Raw genomic sequence first — 21,858 nt, forward strand, 5'->3', positions numbered from 1 at the left:
TAACTTGCTCAGTCACATAGCTGCCAAGTGGTGGACCTGGATTTGAACCTAGGTCTGTCTATTTTCCAAGGTTTTCCTTTACCACCATGTTCTGTACCTACCCAAGTCTGAAGGCATTTGAGACAAGAACTTAAGTTTATCCTTCCATCTGACTAGGCTCGCCTTTCTTAACCAGTCTGGCTGAATTTGAAGAACATTAACCTTCGTATATAACACCTGCTCACTCTTTCTCACCTCTGGCCCCAAATGCTCCCCTCCTAGGAGGAGCAGCAGCAACCAGAGATAGCTTTTGTCCTGTGGGTGTCTTGTCCACTGACAAGACTCTGATGTCCCTAGCAGAGGCAGAGCAAGTCCGAGTAGCACTCTGGACAGCAGGCTGAGGCTGGTCCATCTCTGCTAGGGGCCAGACAAGCCCTGGAGCTGGTCCAGCCCGTCCAGCAGATCTCTGCGGGACAGGACTTCCTGCACTTTCTGCTGCCAGGAGCCAAACACCAAAAAGTTCAGTCTCCCTGTCTTTCCTGTCCCCTCTGTTATCCAATCCAGAGACTTAAAGTCTCCTCTCCATACTAGGAGAGTCTCTCACTCTCTTACTTTTCAGTATAATTCTGCATTAGGAGCAACTGACCTCAGGTTTTTAGTTTACTCCATAATGCCTCCACTATGGGAAGCTAAAAAAATAATTGCAGGATAAATAATCCCAAAACATTTCCTTTTGGGTTAGAAGTGACACATTACAAACTACAGCTTGCTGATCTACAATCCTACTTCATTCGTACAGGATCGCATCTGTAATTGAGCAGATGTGAGGGAGCCACTTTGAAATTCAGAAGTCACTTCCTCATAGAAGCAAATTACACATGGGAGTATTATGAATTAGGGTGAGAATAGGTTTCCACGCTAGCCCACAAAATTTTATTTCATGATAACGTAGCTGAATTACAGTATGCAATGGAAGATAGTGGTAAGATGTTTTTTTAAAAGCGCAATACTGTTAGATAAGAATAACTAAAACCAAAAAATGATATATTTGGATAAGAAATGTTAAAATTAACTTGAGCGCTGATACTTCTTGAAAAATAGATGGAGATATATGGATAGAGATTCTAAAAAGAGCCCCTAGTCATTTTTCAGAATTATAAAAAAGCTAGAATTGAAACCTTCTCTTGTATAATTGAATAAACCTGGCTCTTGGTTAGATGCAATTTCACTTCAGAACATTGACTTTTCTTGGCTCTTGGAATCTTAGAATTGAGAGCACCTAAAGGTTTGTTTGGGTTCATTCTCTGCCCTAATAGAGGTAACCCTTTCCCATGTCCCTGATAGGCAGTCAACGAAGTGTTACTTGAGTGCTCCCAGGGACTGGGGGCTTATTACTTATAGAGGAAGCCTGTTGGATTTTAGGGCCATTCTAATGGCTAGAAAATTCCACCTACATAGTGTTGAAATCCAGATACTTTCTGCCCATTCCTCCTCCTATTCTCCCCCTTGCCACAATCCCCCAATTTAAATCCACTAGTGATAATTCTTATTCTCCCTCTTGTTCTGATCTTTATCTAGAACAAAGTAATATGATTTGCATATAAAATGTTAGACACTTCTTTCCTAATCTATAAGAGCCTAATAATTTCTCCATAAGTCTTTGCATTAAATGCTTAACAGCAGAACAAAACATTTTAAATTAAATTCAACAATCCTAACTTGTTTAAAGTGATTATTTGTATTTGTGGATTAAGAGTCCTTTTAAACATCCTTGGATATAGGAACTTCCCCAGTCCAGCTTCACACTGGACGTTGGGCACCCGTTAGTTTCTCACTCACAGACCTGATCTAGTATCCTCTCTGGCACAGGGATTAGAGGCAAGGATCTTCCACTCAGGCTCTCTACAGGCTCCTCTTCTTTCCTGGCTATTCCCCACGATCATTCATATTCCTCTTTCTTCTAAAATAGCATTTTTATTACCTCTCTTTCATGTCTTCCTGAATTACCTCTAGAATCTGTTCCATTTCTAAAAAAAATGTCTGATTTTTTTCCTCTCCACATCAGGTAGATACCTTTTCTAATCTAAAGTGATTAACCAGTGGAGCGCAGTGGCTCACCCCTATAATCCTAGCACTCTGGGAGGCCAAGGCAGGAGGATTGCTTGAGGCCAGGAGTTCGACATCAGCCTGAGCAAGAGTGAGACCCTCCCTCCTAAACAGTCTCTACTAAAAATAGAAAAATTAGCTGGGCACGGTGGTGCACACCTGTAGTCCCAGCTACTTGGGGGACTGAGGCAGGTGGAGCCCAGGTGTTGGAGGTTGTAGTGAATTATGCCACTGCACTCTACCCGGGGCGACAGAGTGAGACTCTGTCTCAAAATAAATAAATAAAGGAAACTGAAAAATAAATAAAGGATTAACCTAAGTATCCTATGTTTAATGCATATAAGTATAGCATACATATCTTCATTTTGAGGTCCAATTTATTGGGTTGGGCCACATGAATTTTACATTTTTGTAGTAAAAAAAAAAGTGGTTGAATAGCAGCAATTTCAATGGCTCAGCCCAATATAATCTACTGTTTTGTCCTTAAAAGGGTACTGGGAGCCAGGCGTGATGGCTCATGTCTGTAATCCCAGCACACTGGGGGGATGAGGTGGGAGGATTGAGGCCAGGAGTTTGAGATCAGTCCGGACAACATAGGGAAACCCCATCTCTACAAACCAAAACAAAACAAAAAAGGGCATTGGCAAATCTTTGTGAAAGCAGGAGATGGTATGGTTCTCAAAGAGTCAGATGGGCCAGGGAAAGAACAGGATGTAGATTGAAAAGCCACTAATTTTGAGCAGAAAGTCACTTTATCTTGGGTTTAGTTTCCACATCTATGCAAAGGGAGGACAATAAAAATGTCTATCTCACAGAGTTGCTGGGAAGCTCAAGGGTAATAATCTTAAGTGAAAGTGCTTGTTAAACTGAAAGGTTAGTGTCATTGTTATGTGCACAGGTTAATTGTTTAGGATAAAATGAAAGTGGCCTGAGGATTCACCATGATATGCAGGAGGCCAGGAGAAGAGATGATGGAGGTGGAGTAACCAAGTGTTGGGGTGGAAGACCTGAGTCTGAATCCTGGCTCCACCACTGACCAGCTAACTGGTGACCTTGAGCAAGATGCTTACAATCTATAAAATGGATTAATGGCCCTTATCTCCCATGAGGTAGACTTCCTAGCCCAGGTGTGCCATGTAATGTTTATTTCCTCTACAGGGGATGTTAATGACCTCTACAGGGCTGAATTTAGGGTGCTTTCAGGCTGAACCCCCTCCAGTGCTGTTTAGGGTGCCAAGGTTCTGTTTCTAGTTTCCTCCATAGATTTTTCAGAGGCCCCAACACTATCTCTTGTCTGCATCTTCCCCCTTCCCTCATATTTCGTTCCTGGCCTACTATGGGCCCTTTCTGCAGTCCACCAACATCAGTTCCATCTGGCTTTATGGTTTTCCAAGAACTAATGGCTTATTCCCCTCTTCCACTTTTCTCGTGCTTTCTACCAGGAGGATTGAGATCATATCTATTTGAGCTGAAAATTCAAGTTTTTCCCTAACCTGCACCTCTGGCACCTCCCGCTGACCTATTCTCTTACAGTGATTCTAGTACCTGAAGGTGACATTTGGACCAAAGCATCATGGAGATGGCCGGACCTACGTAATGGGAGCTATGCTGAGGCTGCGTTGGGGTGTTTATGAGGGTGCCAGTCTTCGATTCAAAGAAGAGCAGAACAAAGGGTAGTTTTGTGAAAACTGCCCCAGGCCTACTGTGTTCTGGGTGAGATATCCTGTCTATGACTACCATCCATCTGATATTATTTAGGACATTAAAGGGTTTGGAATGAAAGCCTCAAATAGGAATATGTCAGGCCAGGCCACATCTCTCTCTAAATACACCTCAGTGTCGTGCTACCTCCAGGTAGAACTGAAGCAGGAGAAGGACCTGTGCTATCAAGGGAAAGAGCTTGTCTCTCCAGGGCCCTCTGCAGAGATCCTGCATTTTCCCCTTTTGCAGCCAGCCTGCTGTGACTTAGCTTATGTCAAATGCCAATTTGAGCAGCATATATTTGTGGCTGCTGCTGCTGGCTCCCACTGTAGATCTGTGAACTCTACATGATGATGATGCCCTTACATCCAGAGAGGAAGGAGGGGGAGTCTTGAATATGGTCCTTGTTCCTTGGAGCCTGATGGGCTAGCTGATAGAGATCAGAGCTAAAATGAGAGCCTCAGGATTTGATCCCAGAGAAGAAAGGCTGCCACGGACTGTGCTTTCTGAGAAGCTAGAGGTGATAGAGGTCACCCCAGCAAACAGAACGTTCCCCAAAGAGAAGCTCTTAGAGCTAGCTAAGCTGAAACCACTTTCCCCTGAAAAGAACACAGGGACCCAGGAATGACATGCATTGAGCGTGGCCTGGGGAGAAGAGATGGGGGGACAGTGTTCTGCACTGCTGGGGTTCTGCCCATCCTGTCTGCTCAGGGGAGGTCAGTGGTGGGAGGACAGTGGCCTCAAGGAGGGAGCAGCCCTTGCAGGGCACAGCTCTCGGAGCTCCCAGCAGGGGGATTCTGGTGCTGCTGGGCAGGAAAGTAGTCAGGACCCTCCTCTTGCCACCTCACTGCCTTCCTTGTGTCACTTACTCCTTAAGAACAACTCCTCATTGAGGATCTGTTCAGGAATGAAACTGTGGCCTTAACCTAAGCCCCCACAAACAGGCATGAGAAGTCTTTTGGTTTACAATGGTTGCCATTCTTGATACCAGACCTCTGCCCTCTAGGCAGTCAGTGAACAGTCTGCCTGTTTCTTTGTCCTTGCCATTGTGGTAGGACTGGGTTGTCTTGTTTTCCCACCATTTCTACCAGCCCCCTCCATAATCTCTGATTCTGATGCTGTGGCCACTTGCCTTCCTTTCCACATGGCCCTGTAGGCCACAGGAGTTACAGCTGCCAACCTTTGCACACAGGTGAGCACATAGACACTTACCATTGCTGCATTCCAGCTGCAGGGAGAAAGCCCAGGCTGAAGACTCTTCCTAGCTCAAAAGCTCCCAATATCTCCCATCTCACCTCAAATAAAAACAAAGTCCTTTCTGTGACTGTAAAGAGGCTCTACAAGACCTGTCCCAGAGCCTATTCTCTGACCTCATCTCCTCTGTGTTCATTTCCCATTGCTGCTGTAGAAAATTACTGCAGACTTGGTGGACTCAAACAGCACAAATGTATTATCTTATAGTTCTGCAGGTTGGAAGTCTAACACAGGTCTCAATGGGCTAAAATCAAAGTAGCATACAGGGCTATGTTCTTTTTGGAGACTCTACAGGAAAAGCCATAACTTGCCTTTCCAGCTTGTAGAAGCCACCCACATTCCTTGCCTCATCTTCCCTTTCTCTGTCTTCAAAGCCAGCAGTCCCCAACCTTTCTGCCACCAGGGACAGAATTATGTTTCATGGAAAATAATTTTTCCACGGACCAGGTTGAGGGGGTGGCAGAAAGGTTTCAGGATGATTCAAGCACATTACGCTTATTGTGCAGTTTATTTCTATTACTATTACATTGTAATATATAACAAAATAATTACACAACTCACCATAATGCAGATTCTAATGCTGCCACTGATCTGACAGGCGGAGATGCCAGTGATGGGGAGTGGGTATAAATACAGATGAAGCTTCGCTCATGCACCTGCTGCTCCCCTCCTGCTGTGCAGCCTGGATCCTGACAGGCTGTGGACATGACCAGTATCAGTCAGCAGCCTGGGGGTTGAAGACTACAGTTCAAATGTTGCGTCTCTCTGCTCCTTATTCCATAGCCATGTCTCCCTTGGACTACAGCAGGAAAGATTCTCTGCCCTTTTTTTCCCCCTGAGATGGGGTCTTGCTATGTTTCTTAGGCTGGACTCAAACTCCTGGGTTCAAATGATCCTCCTGCCTCACCCTCCCAAGTAGCTGGGACCACAGGCCTGTGCTACCATACCTAGACAGTTCTCTGCTTTTAAGGATACCCATGATTGCGTTGTGCCCACCAGAATAATCCAGAATAACCTCCCTATCTCAAAGTCCTTAACTGAATCACATCTGCAAAGTCCCTTTTGCTGTGTAAGGCAACATATTTACAGGTTCTGGGGATTAGGATGTGGACATCTTGGGGGGGGGGGCATTATTCTGTCTACCATTCTCCTGTCTAGCCTGCCTGACTGAGATATTCACCAGTCAAACCATGCATGCTCTCACCTCAGGGCGTGATCTTTTGTTTCCTCTGCCTGGAACACCCCAGGTATTCCAGCTCCTCAGAGCCCTGGATGGCTTGCTGCCACACTGCCTTCTTGTCTGCTTGAATATCACCTGACTACAGAGGCCCTCCCGAACTCCTGCCCTCTCCCACCACGCTGCGTACTCTCTTCACTGTTTTATATTCCTTCATTGCATTTTTCACTACCTGACATAGTTGTCAATATTCCCCTGCAAATTCCTGCCACAAATACAGGGATTTTGTCTATTTTGTTCATTGCCGTAGCCGAAGCATCTAGAACAGTGTCTGGCATATAAGATGTTCTCAGTAAACAATTATATAATAGAAAGGAAGGAAGGCCCATCATTAAGGCCCCTGCAGGGTCCCGTGTGAAGGACCAGGCTCAGCATGTTCTCCATCTTCTAGGAACTGTAGAGGAAACTGGCAGAAGGGCCTGAGGATGGGAATGGGGATAATGCTCTGTTGCTAGGAGCTCTGACTGGGGAAGTCTTCTCTGGGGACATATGGACTAAGCCCCTTTCATTTATTTGGGTTCAAGGATGGGCACATTTATATCCTTTCTATCATTGGAAATCTTTAATAAACTGGCCTGAAGCAAACTCCACTTTCCATACTAATGCATCAGAAACCTCTTTCATTGCACCTGGTAAATCTACAGCCTCCTGCAGCTGCTGCTTCCATCTGTGGGGGCAGGGGGAAGGTGGGGTGGCATTGACATTTGGAATTGAAATGCCAGCCCTTATAGTGGACACTTAGCAATCATAAGCCTACCTAAATTGAAACTCAGTCACAGTGATAGACTGACACTTCTTACTGCCCTACTTTGGGAACACTTTGACCCACTTAGAGGTAAATGTTTTTGGAAGTGGATAAAACCTGGAGTGGTTTGTTTTTAGCAACTCCAGCTGCAGCCATCTTTCACTTTGATAAATAGCTCATCTCCTCCTGAGCTCAGGCCAGCTCAGGCGGCTGCTCAGCACAGAGCTCCAGGAACCTGTGCTTGTTGCCAGCAGCTCTCTTCCTCTCTGTCCCCACAGAAGATCAGGAATGTTGGCTATTCAGGGGGGGAAACCCAGGTGCTCTATGTAATCCCATAGTCTCCATCAGTATGGCCCAGACTACCCCTCTACCTTGAACCTGGCTCAGACCAGAGGGTGATCAGTGATTCTTCCTGCACAAAAGAGGGTGACTGATGGAATGAGCTGGGCTTAGCTCTCATGAGGATACGTGAGACAGCCAGAAAGAGGCAGACAGGTGTCAGGTGGGCAGGTGCAGACAGACACCTTCAAAGGGCAGTAGTTGAAAACATATGGGCTGAGCTCAGCAATAGTTTAGTCATTTGAGGCCAGGACCTGTCACCAGGTGGATAGTGGTACCCATGGGACCAGCAGTGGTGTGGTGGTTAGACCACATCAAACAGATAAGCAGGGGAAGAAATTACTGTGCACGATGCTGGCAATCGTGCTTTTCCTGTAGACATTACTATTAAAATCACACATATCACCTGGGAATAGTTACCCATATGGACATTATACAATTTTGAAAAAAAAATATTTGGAGTTCAAATTAAATACAGACACAATATACACACACATTGCACCTCCTTTCTCTAAAGTGTTTCTGGTCACTGGTGACTATTGTCTCAGTTCCTCTTTTTCACATAAAGAAGAAATATCTACTACTTCTTCTTTAGTCCAGTCCTGGTCTGTCTCCGGTTTCTTTTTTCTGCCACAGAAAATTGAAGCAACTTCTTCTAGAATCTACCTATTCTTTGTCTTTTCTCAGGGAGCATGCCTTGTTTAATTTATATTTCCTACATAAATTCCCATAAACAGGTTAGCTTAGTGACTTGCATATTGTAGATGATCAAAAACCATTTTTTTAAAAATAAATGGTCAGTACTTGACAAGACTCTTAGAGTTTCAAGCCACAGCCACAAATTGAGGCCAGGACTGGGTAATTTGGAGAAAATTATGAACCATCCTGGTATCAGCAAATAGGCAGTTCATAGGTCAGAAATCTATACAAGGAAGATGTGAATTAGGGAACATGCAGTTATTAACCAGGGAATGTAACAGGCAGTGGAAAGAGGAGTTCAAAGACCAGTTGTCAGAGTTTGAGTAGTAAAACCATTTATGTCCAGGTGTTTCCTAAACTCTATCTACAAAGCAAGAACTCATCCCAGGGTGTAGGTGGGCTTGAGCCCCAGGGTCAGTGGGGCCTCAGCCTTGACTGCATATTGAAATCCCCTGCAGAGCTTTTTAAACCCTATAAATGTATGACTCAGAACGTGGGGGTGGGTGCCAGAGGTGACGCTCCCCACCCAGGGAAAGGCAGGGAGTGCCTGGAGTGGGCTGAGGAGAGCCGGCCTGTCCTCTGCGTTCTTAGGAACCGTGTTTACAGTCCTCACTGGGCCCACTGGGGGATGTCCCAGAAAAGGCCTCCACACTTGTCACAGTAAGAAGGTTCTCATGTGAATTTCTAGGCCTGAGTTGGGGCACAGTTGCTATTTCTTATGTCTTGGTCCTGGGCTTTACTAAGAAATGTGGGGGAATGTTGTGATTTAGAAAAATACTATTCCTGTAAATCAGAAGAGAATAAGCCTAAAGGGAAAGTTGGACATATGTCTGGGTGGAAAGGAGCGATGCCTGAAGTCATGGGCCAGTATTACTAAAGGCTGTCACACTGGATCCTGATGTCAGACTTGGCATCATGATATACCTGGTCCACTACGTCTGCAGACTGAAACCAGGAATTCATTGGGGTTCACTGTTGTGGAAAATAAGGATGAGATGTAAAATGGTCACATAGATAGGTAGAAAGCCTAATTCATGTAAAATGGACTTAGGCTACAGGTATCACTGCAGACAAAGTCTACCAAAAATGAGAATGAGACTCAGCCAACTGTTTGGAAATTAAGAACACTCTAAAGATAATGCTGATAGCTCAGGGGGGTTTTAGTTTTAACTTCGGCAGTGGGTGGGTAGGTGTTTGAAAACCCTGAAATTGTAGACATTCAATTGGCTTACACAAAAAGGAATGTACTGCCAGGAGTCAGGGGGAGGCTTAAGTAAAGTCCAGGGATAGATGAGGCTTTGGGGAAAAGCACATTATTCAGATGATCTCATTAGAAACCCCTCTCATCTCTTTCCTCTATGTTAGCTTCATTCTCAGGCAGCTTCTTCCTATGTGGTTATGGCAAAATTGCCTCCAGCTGCTTTAGGCTAACATTCCACCAACTTAGAAACCTTGTGGAAAGAGACTGCTGTTTTCCCAGTAGTTCTTGTTAAGGTCTCAAGGTTTCTGCTCATTGCATGGGACTTGGGTCATGTGCTAAATCTGAACGAATCCCGGTGACAGACTAGCCAAGCCCAGGTCATGGGCCCATTCTTGGAGCAAGGGTGGACAGGGGAGTATGTCAGCCACATCCCCAAAACATGGCCTGAGAATGGAGGAGGGCTGAATCCTCAAAGAAAAATCAAGGTGCTATAACAAAAAGAAGAGGGCATAGATGGCAAATAGGCAAGGAAAAAATTTTAATCTCCAGTGATTCTCAAAGTCTGGTCCCAGTATCAACAACATCAGCATCACCTGGGAACTTGTAGCCATGCAGATTCTCAGGCCCCACCCAGACCTACTAAATCAGAAACTCTGGGAATGGACCTCAGTAATCTGTGTTTTAATATAACCTCCAGGTGATTCTGATGCATACTCAAGTTTGAAGACCACCATACCACACCAATGGTTTTCAAACTATGCTGCATATTACAAACACCTGGGGAACTTGTTAAAACTGACACCAAGCTGTACCCAAAGTTAATCTGAATCTCAGGGAGTATGTGGATCCAGGGAGACTGAGGCAGCAATGGTCTCAAACTTGATTCCACCCTGGAATCACTTAGGTGGAATCACCTGATTCCACCCTGGAATCTAAAAAAATACCTAAATACCACCTAAAAAAATACTAATGCCTAAAATTTTCAAAAGTTTCCCTCTTGATTGTTATTAGCACCAATGTTTAAAAACCATTGTCCTTCACCATCCCTTCTAAATTGTCTTGAAAACATTAACTTAAGACATCTAGATGCAGGCTAGAGGATCTAGGCTTCTGTTTTCTTAAATCCCTCAACTCATAAACTTGGTCAAATTTGTGACATTGGTTCACTTTTCTTTCACATCAATGGTGAGTCCGCCCTAGTAGCTGGTTTCCTAAGGACTGGAAGTGGTTTTGTTCACTAATGTAGATCCAGTGCCTAGAACAGAGCCTGGCACATAGTAGGCACTCAATAATATTTGGGAAATTAAAGAATTAGCTCACAGTCAGTCGGGGTGCCAGTGGTGGTCAAGATTTCCTTGATAGGTTGTAAACATTGGCTAGTCTCCTTGTGGAAGACATGTGAGAATGGCAGTAGGTTACTGGTATCTAACACCAGAATGAATCTCCAGGATATCCAAAAATGTCTTGACCATGCCAGCTCAGATGGGAAGATGTTCCTAATGGTTTTATGCCTTTACGAGTAGGATAGATTCCTGGATTAGAGAGACCAGTGGAAACATGCTCAATGGATCCATTTTGTAGATACAGAACTGCTTTAGGGTTACTGGTTCTCTGATTTCTGAAGAGCAGAGTTTTCCTCAAATATCTAACTCAAGCCAATTTCTGCAAGGTGAATCCATCAGTCTCTTGCAGAATACTGTGACAAAAAAGTATTCAGTATCACCTGAACACAAAGGCCCACAAGGAAGATTTAAGTAAAAATGGAACTGGTTGCTCACCAAGCAATTTTGGTACATCTTTGAACTTTTATCAGAATGCTTTAAAGTGTCAAAAGGGATGGATTAGGTGGGTAAGCCAAATATTGACTCTTGGACCATAGATAGCACCCATGCTGTGGATGACAAACAAATCAAGTTAACTTTTAAGAACACTTTTTGGTCCGAGTTTGCAAGAAAAACAAAATGATATTGTCTTTGGTGATATGGAAGAGAGAACTAAGTAATAGTACTGGTTGTTATGGGTGAGAACCGGAACCCAGGATAACTGTGTGAGGATTAAGGATCCTGCAGTAATTCAGGCTGGCAAGATGAGACTGACCAATAAGGATGCTCAGTGAATCGGGAATCTTGGGTGCGAGATACCAGGACAACCTGAACTTTATTTCTCCGTTTTTGTATGTGTTAGAAGGAGCACCAGAGGCACATCTTGACAGAGGTTTTATGTAATTCTTGCCAGGACAGGTCATCAGGAAGATGGCAGGAGTAGAACTAGAGGCTAAGATGTTGGGTTTAGGTCCTGCTCACCCTATGCGGTGACGCATTTTAGGGTTTCTCTTTAGAGTTAAATCATTAAAGCCGCGAAGTTTATTAATTTGCTTTACTCATATGTAAGAGAGGACCCTACTTTATAAGCTGTGTGTGTGTGTGTGTGTAAATGAGCTAATATATAAAGAATACTGAGGAACCTGCCTGGCATATAAATGCTCAATACATGTTAGCAAGTGTTACTCATTAGTGGTGTGCCTATCATTTACTGAGCATCTGCTGTGTACCAACCATGTGGCAGATGCCTTAGCGCATAGATAAATGAGGCTCATATCTAAGCATGATTCGAACTGGGCATGCAAGCCCTGAATCCTGGTAATTCCTAAAACCCTTATCCCTTAACTGTCTTTCTTCTGGGTGGGAATTGGTTACTGGGGTAATCAAGCTTCTGTTTTTCATTCCTCTCACAACCTTCCCTTTTCTCTGATGAATGGGCCTCTTTATGAGTGGTGTGTGTTTCCAGCTGGCCCTTTGCCCTAAAGCTGGACACAAAGGAATGAGACACTCTGATGTGGTCCAAGTGGGCTTCAAGAGGGGTTCTAGAAAGTAAACTTGGCCTTAAAACATGAAAAAGACTTAAAGAAGAAGAGAATAGAAGAGGTATAAGGAATGACTGATTCACTGAGCATGTTTGGGGGGAATAGTGAACAGAAGTCTTCCACCGCAGTGAGCAAGGTGTTTGGAGTTTTTCTGTAGCCATTCATTCACCTGGAACTAGTAAACATCACCTCTGTAACAGGGACTTCCACAGATATGTCTTTTAAAACTGAATTCAACCAGTAATTATGTAACATAGGAATTCTTTTTCCTTCACTGTTTTTGTTTTGTTTTGTTTTTTTCTTTTTAAATGAGGAAACTAAAGATCAAAAAGGTTGAATGATTTGCCTAAGGTCAGACAGCTAGTAGGTGGCAAAATTGAACTTAGAACTTTGGTTTTATGATTCCAAACCCAGAGTGCTTTTGCAACACCATTGCAGTTGGTGAGCTGATAAAGAAGTGAGGCACTATTATCATTAGTAATAAGCATTAAACGAAGGAAAGAAAAGGGTTGGGTGAAGATGTTTTCAATACAGAGGAGGCTGGGGGGAAGCAAAGGGTAAACATGTTAGGGAGAAAAGGCTTACAGAGTGTTTTTGTTTTTGTTTTTAGACAGAGTCACACTCTGTTGCCAGGGTAGAGTACCCTGGCGTCAGCCTAGCTCACAGCAACCTCAAACTCCTGGGTTTCAGGGATCCTCCTGCCTCAGCCTCGGAGTAGCTGGGACTACAAGCATGTGCCACCATGCCCGACTAATTTTTCTATTTTCAGTAGAGACGGTGTCTCGCTCAGGCTGGTCTCCAACTCCTGAGCTCAAGCTATCCTCCCTATTCAGCCTCCCAGAGTGCTAGGATTACAGGCGTGAGCCACAGAGCCCGGCTGTTACTGAGTCTTGAACCTTCTAAATCTGCTCTTCTCTCACCTCTTTGGCTTCTTCTAGTTGTCTTTTTAAAGCCAAAGCTGATTATGGTGGCCTTTGAGGGGGGGAAGTTGCACATAAGAAGTACCTGTTTTGTGCCAGGGGCTCCGTGTCGGACCACCGCCCCAATGTTTGCCCGGTGACCAGAGCCCGGGCGGCGATGCGTTGAGTCCGAGAGCCACCAAGGCTGGCCGGGTCTCCCCCTAACAGCTGGACCTTGGAACTCCGCCCCTTAGGCCCTCCCTCTCTGCAGGGCCCCTCCCCTCTCCAAGTTGGCACCGGCTTCCAGTAAGTCAGAGCCACCGCTGCTGCACAGGGAGAGGACAGCGGGGAGGGAGGGAGCGAGCGAGGGCGGGAACGGACTCCCCGGTGGCGGCGCCGAAGTTTCCTCCCCGCCGCGCTCTCAGCCCCGGCTGGCGCCCCGTGCCATGCTGGAGCGCTGGGGCCGAGGGGCAGCATGAAGGGCGGCGACCGGGCTTACACCCGAGGTCCCTCTTTGGGGTGGCTCTTTGCTAAATGCTGCTGTTGCTTCCCGTGCAGAGGTGAGTGGCCGTCGGCAGCGTTGGTGCCTTCTTTTAGCTGGACTGATGGGGCTGAGGGAGGGAGGCCGCTGGGGTCGGGAAAGTGGAGACGGGGAGCACAACGGCGGCAGAGGGAGAGTTTGCTCGGATCCCTCTCGCAGTTTCCCAGACATTGTGCGCGCGCGCGCTCTCCCTCCGGGTGAGGGTCAGACTTGGAAGCGCAGCTGCTGTTTGGGAACTCAGTTACTTACCGGAGACTTTGGATGTCAGGGGGCCAGCCTGCCAGGGGTTAAGGAAGGGGACTTAGAACTGCTTGTGTCCCCATGTGTCCCCGTAGTGGCGGAGCCATACTTCACTTCTCATTTACATATGGATCTCAGCTGCAGGATTAACACATGACTCCTAGCTATAGGAATGTGTTTGACACTTGTCCCTACACTAGGAACTATTTTTGCCAAGCGACAGTTTTCTTATGGGACTCAAATGCACTTTTCTCCGCCTGGGCGTTCACGGGCCAGCATGGATTTGCAGCTCTGGGACGTACTTGGCTCATTAATTAACCAAGAACTCTCTTCGTCCCCAATTAGGACTGTATTTAATTATTCTGCTAATTTTAATGTTGTTGAGGAGACTTGCAGGAAGCTACCAATTTCCCCTAAAGTAGCAGGCAAAACAGGAGGGTGAGAAGGATCACAGAGGGAGGGTTGTGGATTGTGTAGCCTCTCCTGAAAAAGAAATCAGGACCTTCCTAGACAGAGTTAGCAGATGTTCCTAACGCTGCTCATGTCACTTTAACACTTCAGCTAGGAGAGGGGGAAGAAAGACTGCTTTTGTGTGGCTAGAAGTGCAAATATAGCCTCTTACTTGGCATTTGCCCTTTTAAAAAAAAATTTTACCTAGTGGGCCTCTCACCTCCACCCCCATTTTCAATGCCCCAGTCTCTGATCTATGCAAAATCCTGATGGAACTTTCCGGCTGAGTTACTGGTGAATAAACTTCATCCAGGCCACCCTTCACCATTCTCTATGTGATACACAAGATGGAGCCCTGACAGATTCTTTGTCCTGAGCCGATTTAAGGTTACAAAACCCAATTAAATCTAAAGGACCTTTCCCCAAATCATTAAGGTTCATGATCCCAGCATTAGACTGTCTCAGTCTCTGCTTTCAATTAGAACAGCCTGGAACCTTATGGCATCTGGCTCTAGCAGCCAGAATTCAGAGGGAGAAGGAATTTGCGGGGGCCAGGGACCCTCTAAACCTGGTTCAGAACCAAGGCTTGGAACTGAAGGAAAAAGGGTAGTAGGGGAGGAAGCAGGAAATGGCCAAAGGGAATCTGAGTGGGTGGGTTCCCTTGGAAGGCTGCTGCTTTCTTGGTGAAGGGTTTCTCAGCAGGATTTCTTGGGAGTTAGTTTCCTGTCAAAGGCGGAATGTGGGGGTTTGGGCAGGCTTATCTGAAGCTCCTGTAGCTGCCTCCTTGAGTCCAGATGTGTGGCAGCCCCAGCCTCTCTACAGGGTAATTCTCCTGGGGTCTCAGCAGTTCTTGCCTTGCTGAGAACTGCTCTGGCAGTCCCTCCTGCTGCAGTGCAGAGGAGGGGATGGAGACCAGCCTGGGGTCCTGCTGGGCCACCTCCTGTCTGGGGACCAGGAAAGCAGTGGCTGTGGGCTCTGTGGCTAGGAGAGGGGGCATGCGAGGTGGATGTTACTGGAGCCGGAGGAGACCATCACCCTCAGAGGAAGACTGAGGGAGGCAGAAGGTCTAGCAATGAGAGCAGCTCAAAAGGGTGACAAGGTGGGTGCTTGTGGCCTTCTCCAGCTTTATTCCTCACTCTTTCCTAGATCTGAAACTAGTGAAGATAGAAAACAGGGGCTCCAATGGGAGGTGAGTTAGCCATCCTCCCAGGAAACTCTGGGCATGGCTGTGCAGGGTGGTAGTGCCTGCAGCCTTGGGCACCGCCCTGGGGCTCCCTCCGTCCAGCTCTAGTAGAAGAGAGAGACCAGAGTGTCCACTCAGCCTGTGGGCATGAATTCGGAAGCAGGTTGAAAAGATAAGGTCTGTATTGTCCTTGAGTAGGTGGCCCAAAGCCCTGAAACTCCCTGGGAAGAGCCTTGCCTAATTGCTCCGGGTCAGTCTGAGGCTGACTAGAGCTGAAGGTGTGCACGGCCAGGGGCCATCTGCCTCCCTTTTCAGTTAAACCAGTTTCTCTGGTCTTACAGACAGATTACAGTGGAAAGGCAGCCTCCTCACTCTCTGCCTTTTAAATAAGGACTGCTGGTGGTTTGGTCTCTATCCCTTCTGCTGTGAGAACTTGGCTCTCCTGCTGCTTGAGTGGCTTCACTCTGAAGCTAATGGGTCAGAACCCACTGCTGTGGTTCCCAAGTCAAGGGGCCTTGACTTGGGCTTCCGATCATTCAGAATTGAAAGGATACCTCCTGCTAAAGTCTGAGGAAAAGGAACACAGAGGAAGTGGAATGTCCTGGCTATTTTTGACTTGAAGCTAAGGGAGCCATACTGGAATTTCTCAGGTGAATCCTAAGTGGTTGTAATTGTTGTCACTAGGGTAATAGCCCAGGATTTAATAACAAGGATTTAACACACTGACTGACACAAAAAAAATCAGAAACTTTTTCTTAGGGCCACAGTGTTTTATTATGAAAATAGAATAAAAACTTTAAGTGTAATTTAAAGGTAAACATAAATAGAAAAATGAAACCTATTGACTTCTATTCATTTAATCCACATTTTTAGAATTGTCAATATTAATTGTAACAATAAGAATATCAACAAGATTTCACACAGCCGTGGGGTCAAAACTAAAATGAGTTAAATACAACTCTCATGGCAGTTAATGTGTTAATAATGGTACCTATGTGATCTTTAAATATCACACTTTAGGAAAATATGGATGAATTTAGTTGCATTTATCTTTTGATGTGGAAGAATGAGGAAGGTGACTATCTTGTGATTTCCCTTTCTACCTTTTGGTTGTATTGAGTATGAGTACAGTAAAGGGATTTGATGAAAGATGATCTTTCTTCCCTACCTCAAAATTGGTGTTGAAGGGCAGAAAAACAGAAAACCAAGGGTAGAAGGAAATACAGATCAAGTGAGAAGGAGGAAAGAAGACAAATACATTTGTAACTGCCTTTTTGAAAGTGAAAGACAACCAAACGGGAGATAATGGCATCATATGTCTAATGGGTGATAAATCATTGGCATCATACTCTGGAGGGTTTGGGGGTTGCTTTGGCTAGTTAGACTGTCCTCTAAGCCTGAAAAAGTCGGTCAGTTCTAGATACGTCTTTAGATATCTCAACATTAAAAAAAAAAAAACAGCTTGTTTCAAAGTGACAAAAATGATTTCATATCACCTGGAAGCTGCTAAGTTATGTGTTGCACTGGAATTTGTGACTTGTTACATCAAGGAGCCAAGAGCTTTTTATGACCTTTCTAGGTAGCAGCCAAGACTTTAATTTTCTGACCAACTTTAATTAACTTTGGGTATGTGGATAAAAGTTCTGTCTGGAAAGTTCCTGATTACCATCCTCCTCTACTTCTCCACAGTGTGCCTGGGATTCACCTGTACTTGTTTATTGCTGTATCTATGCCCTTGCATTCCCAGGCAGTGTGCCATGGCGCCTTCCCATTTAGATAGTTCAGTAGCCTAAACATCTCAGAGGTGAAGGGAGGAAGGGGTGGGACTTGCCCAGGCTAAATTAGGTCACTGGGGAGGTGCTGGCATCAGTTCCTGTGGTTATTTCACAACATGGGTAGTTGGGTTCCTGCTTGACTCTGATGTCATGAGGTGGGTTATGGGGGTTCACGCAGCATCCAAAGTCATCTTCATCTATAATTCTCTCTCTTTTTTTTTCCTACCTTTCCCCAGAATCCCTAACCAGAAACCATATGACTTGATATGAATGTCTCTTCCTTGGCCCTTAAATTAATACAGCTCATTTTATAAACTGAATTTAATGTATGAAACCACAACACCAAGTTCCTTTAGAAAGGGTTGGTCATCTCAAAGAGAAACTGTGGTGACCACATTCACTATTGTTTACTTTACTTCACTATCCAAGGAACAAAATCCTTGGAACCTTGATGCATTTCCTTTTCTTTCTTCATCTTCTAGGAAGTGCCTTGACTGTGGTGGAAACTGAATTGACCATTTAGCATGTACAATCATCCCTCGGTATTCATGGGGATTGGTTCCAGCACTCCCCTCTCTTTGGATATCAAACTCCTCAGATGCTCAAATCCCACCATTGGTCCTGCAGAACCCATGGACACAAAAAGTCAGCCCTCCATATCTGTGGGTTTGTGTCCCACAAATAATGGTATTTGCCATAGGGGATCAACTGTATATGTTTTTACAATATATCCTTAGTTCTCTTTGCCTCCCAGGGATGTACTGTAATCTGGGGAGAAGCACCACACGTAATACTGTTCTCAACCCAAATTCTATGCTTCTCTTCCCATATCTGATTCTCTGACCTACTGAAATAGTAATCCTGTAGGCATGTCACCCCAATAGTTCCATGGGCTGAAGGTTCTTAAGTCCTCCCTTGGGATAAAAATTCAGACTCTATGTCGGTTTTATAAAAATGCAAAATAATTTAAAAGTAAAAGAACACAAGTGAGTGTTGGGGGTTTTACTTCTGAGCCTGTACAACTCTGGGCATATACCTTACTCTGGAGTAATGTTGCTGACATTCTATTTCATGACATTCCTTTCAAGAATCTTGATAATGTTCTCTTCTGCCCTAAAAATATTCTTCTAGAAATGCTGTTCCTCTTTCAGTGAGTGGCTGAACATGTGCCCTCTTCTTCAGACCTAACTCTAGGCTTTTCCTGAGAGAAGGTGCTAGAAAAAGCTTGGGTCTGAAACCTAAGGGGGTCTTCTCAAGCAGAAGGGGCTAAATCCCAGAAAGTTAGAACTGGAAGGAACCTCAGGGATCATTTAGTCACAGCTGATTTTATATAGGAGGAAGCTGAGATCCAGCCATTTAGTGGCAGGGTCAAGAGCTAGAATTCTTTTCCGGTGCTCTTTCCTCAACTCCATGATTCCTGAGCGTGTAATTCTCTTACTCTGAACAGAGACAGGGCTGACCCAACTGAGAAGGGTAGAGACAGTCCCCAAGCTGAAGCTTGGGTGTTGGCTGTGGAATGATCTGTTGTTCTGGGGGTGACTGCACTGCCTAGAGCCATTTGGGATTGGAACCTGCCTGGTCTGCTTTGAGGGACTCTTCTGTCCCAAGACCACAGAAGGCAGAGACCATCACATCTCTCTCTCAGAGCAGCTTTTATACATTCTTCTCAGTAAATGTCTGTTCATGTTTTTCCCTCTGGTCCAATTTAATTCAGAAGGTCCCTTTGCTCCCTTCCTTGTCCCTGTTCTTTAAGTGTACCTGTCAAGGTCATTCCGTCTTTGAACATTACTGGTTTTTATATAACACACAGTGTTTTAATTCATTTGACAAATGTTTATGTGCAGGGTACCTGGGAAAGTGGATGGAAATCATAATGGTGTTTACCCCATTGAGCTGTTGTGAGGATTAGTTAAGGGCTTAGCATAGCAGCAGGCATATAAAGTGCTTTAAAAACGTTAGCTCTTAAGGATGACAGTAATTGTAATACTAAACACGGACCCTATCCTCACGGGACTCCCAGCTAAAAATATGTGCATCCACCAGGTGGCATCACTGTAAATGTGAGTTCCTGAGCAATTTAAGGGTCTTGGCTTAAGCCACTGTCAACTGTGCCTCAATGCTGTGGACTTATCACTGAGGGAGAAAGCAAGCTTGTGATCTAGAAGTGTGACGGGAATTTCCTTTTTTATAAAATTTAATTAAACCAATTAAAAAACCACATAACACTTCTAGTATTATAATCACTGTGTGTTACATAAAAGAAGATTCAACAGAAAATGCTGGCAAGAAGCTTAAGCACCCCCAGGTTATCCTTCTCTGAGAGACAACATAAGGTACAAGAGCTGGGGAATAGCTACACCATTTCTGAAGTTTAGATCCTGACAACCTATGTTATATGAAAAGAAAAGACAAACCACTTTTTCTTGCCTGCCCCTTAACTTTGGCTAGCAATCTAATTAGAAACGTTTTTCTGTTCACTTCAGTCAATATTTATTGCACATCCTTTATGTGTGAGGCTTTGCTGGCTCTTCTTCAGACTGTTTTGCCTAGGTAAAAATCACAACTTGCTGCTCACCATCTGTTATTCCAGGCCCAGAGGTTTTGGACATAGCAGAGGTTTGGCCAGTGTCTTCTGTATCCCTGGCAGATAAGGTCCCTGGGTGGCCTGGCTCCCTGCTTGGACTATTCAGTGACTAATGGAGCACACCTTTTGCTGCTTTTGAAGGTGGCAGATCCTTCTGTGTTATACTTCCTGGAAGGAGGGGAGCCCTGGTTACACCTGTGAGGTAGCTAGGAGGCTGCCAGGCGTCTTTCGCCAGGGGAAAGAGCAAAGAGCAGAGTACTGAACAGGTTATTCCACATTCTTCTTGCCTTTCAGGTGACAGTGAGGAAACTGTCAAATTGAAAGGAAGGGAAACCCCTTCTGCTGCTAGTACCTCGTAAAACATTTCTGTTGCCAGGTATCTGCTCTTCCCTGGGGCAGGATTAGTTGTGAGCCTGCGTTTCTTCTCTTACAGCATCTGATGTGTAATAAGCTGTCAGGACACTCTCAGTTTCTCCTCTCCCATTAGAATCTTCTTCGTATTGCTCCTGTGGAGAGAGGGATGTTATCTTTCCCCATCCAAAGGGGAACCCACCCTCACTGTTAAAAAGAATTGCAAACACTCACTTCGAATGTCAGTCTCACACCAGTGCAGTGTTCCTTCTCTTCTCTCTCTACCCACTGACAGAATGACTTAGAGCAGAAGTTCTCAAAATGCAGTCACCCAGGAACATCTTAGAAATGCAGAGTTCAGGCCCCATGGACCCAGAAAATGGGGGAGTGGGTGGTGGTGGTATCTAGGAGTCTGTGTTTGAACAAGCTCTCCATGTGGTTCTGGTGCGTGCTCAAGTTTGAGAACTGCTGACTTAGTGCTGCTACCTAAAATTAGGAAAAGGTAGATTTCCCCTCAGGCTTTTCATTTTCTCTTTTTGGTTTGTTCTTTTCTCTTTCTTTCCTCTCCATTCTCCCCCTACCTTCTTCCTCCCTTCCCCCAGCTCTAGCAAAAGCATTCCGTAGGAAGGCTTCCTGCTCCCTTGGGAAATTCTGGTTTTGAGAGGTTGTGGAGGCCCCTTTGCCATGCACTTTCACTGGGGGGGGGGGGAGTAGGAATTAGGAATCAGAAATTGTCTAGTCTTCTATGGGCTCATGAGCCCAAGGGGCCAGTAAGAGATATTATCGCATCTTTCTTCTCACTTAAGATAACCTTGCTTTTATTTTTTTTCCCTCATTACTCTTAAAGCTAACTGTGCTCACTACAGAAAGAATCAAAAGTTAGGCCCAAAAGACCAAAATAGCATAATTTTAACCACGTGGAGACAACCACTATTTAACCACTTAATATATTCTTTTCTGTATGTTTACCACTTTGTACTTAATTGAGTTCATATTTTATTTTTACTGCTTTATACTTGCTTTCACTTAATCTTCTGAACATCTTTCCCTGTAGATGCATTTCCAGGGTATTTTTGATGGCAATGAGGTTTTGTTTTATTGCAGGCAAGACTTGAACTTAACAACTTTAGGTATTAGTTAAATATAATGGTTAAAAGCTCACTGGCAAGGTATGAGGAAGAGTCCTGGGTTAGGAAGTAGATCTTTTCAGGATCAGACTGTGTATAAATGAACAGACTGATTCTTGTCCTGGGGTCTACATATCTCCAGCCCTTTCCTTTCTGTAGCATGCAGGATTTACCTGCTTTTACCTGTCTTCCTCAAGAGATCAGTACGCCACAGGTTTTACTCCTCTCCTCTTTTTCTTAGTTAAGTAGTGTCAGGAATCTTCTTACTCTGGAGCTTTCTGTGTAGCTGATGGCACTGAGCAGGTCCATACCATGGGAGATAGCACATTTTTAGATTATTGTACCTGGGAAAGAGAAACTTGTTTTTTTGGTGGGGAGATCAAGAAAAATCATATGTAAATGGGAAAAAATTTGAAAGTACAGATAGATAAAGATAAAATTCCATAACCTGAAGGTATCCAGTATTAACATATTGAATCTATCCTGTTGGTCTCTTTTTTCCATGTGTGTATTTTTTTTTCCAGAAATATGGTATAGAAGTGTTACGGACTTTTTTTGCTTAACATATTGAACAACTTCTACAT

At 44.7% G+C, this 21,858-nt stretch overlaps 1 protein-coding gene across 26 annotated transcripts in view; it reads left to right on the plus strand.

Annotated features, from left to right (window-relative positions):
* KALRN (kalirin RhoGEF kinase) overlaps positions 1 to 21,858 on the plus strand; it is a 653,674-nt gene that overhangs the window by 517,840 nt on the left and 113,976 nt on the right. For 7 of the 26 annotated variants that reach the window (XM_012780449.3, XM_020287057.2, XM_020287065.2 and 4 more), the window contains exon 1: positions 656 to 13,583. The exons of the other annotated variants lie outside the window; for them this stretch is intronic. In XM_012780449.3, coding sequence (XP_012635903.1) covers positions 13,499 to 13,583 — 85 coding nt within the window. In that variant the 5' untranslated portion in view covers positions 656 to 13,498. Of the gene's footprint in view, positions 1 to 655; positions 13,584 to 21,858 lie in introns of those variants that run through there. 26 annotated transcript variants of the gene reach the window in all.

This window comes from Microcebus murinus, chromosome 1 (genome assembly GCF_040939455.1).
Source record: "Microcebus murinus isolate Inina chromosome 1, M.murinus_Inina_mat1.0, whole genome shotgun sequence".
Classification (NCBI taxonomy): domain Eukaryota; kingdom Metazoa; phylum Chordata; class Mammalia; order Primates; family Cheirogaleidae; genus Microcebus; species Microcebus murinus.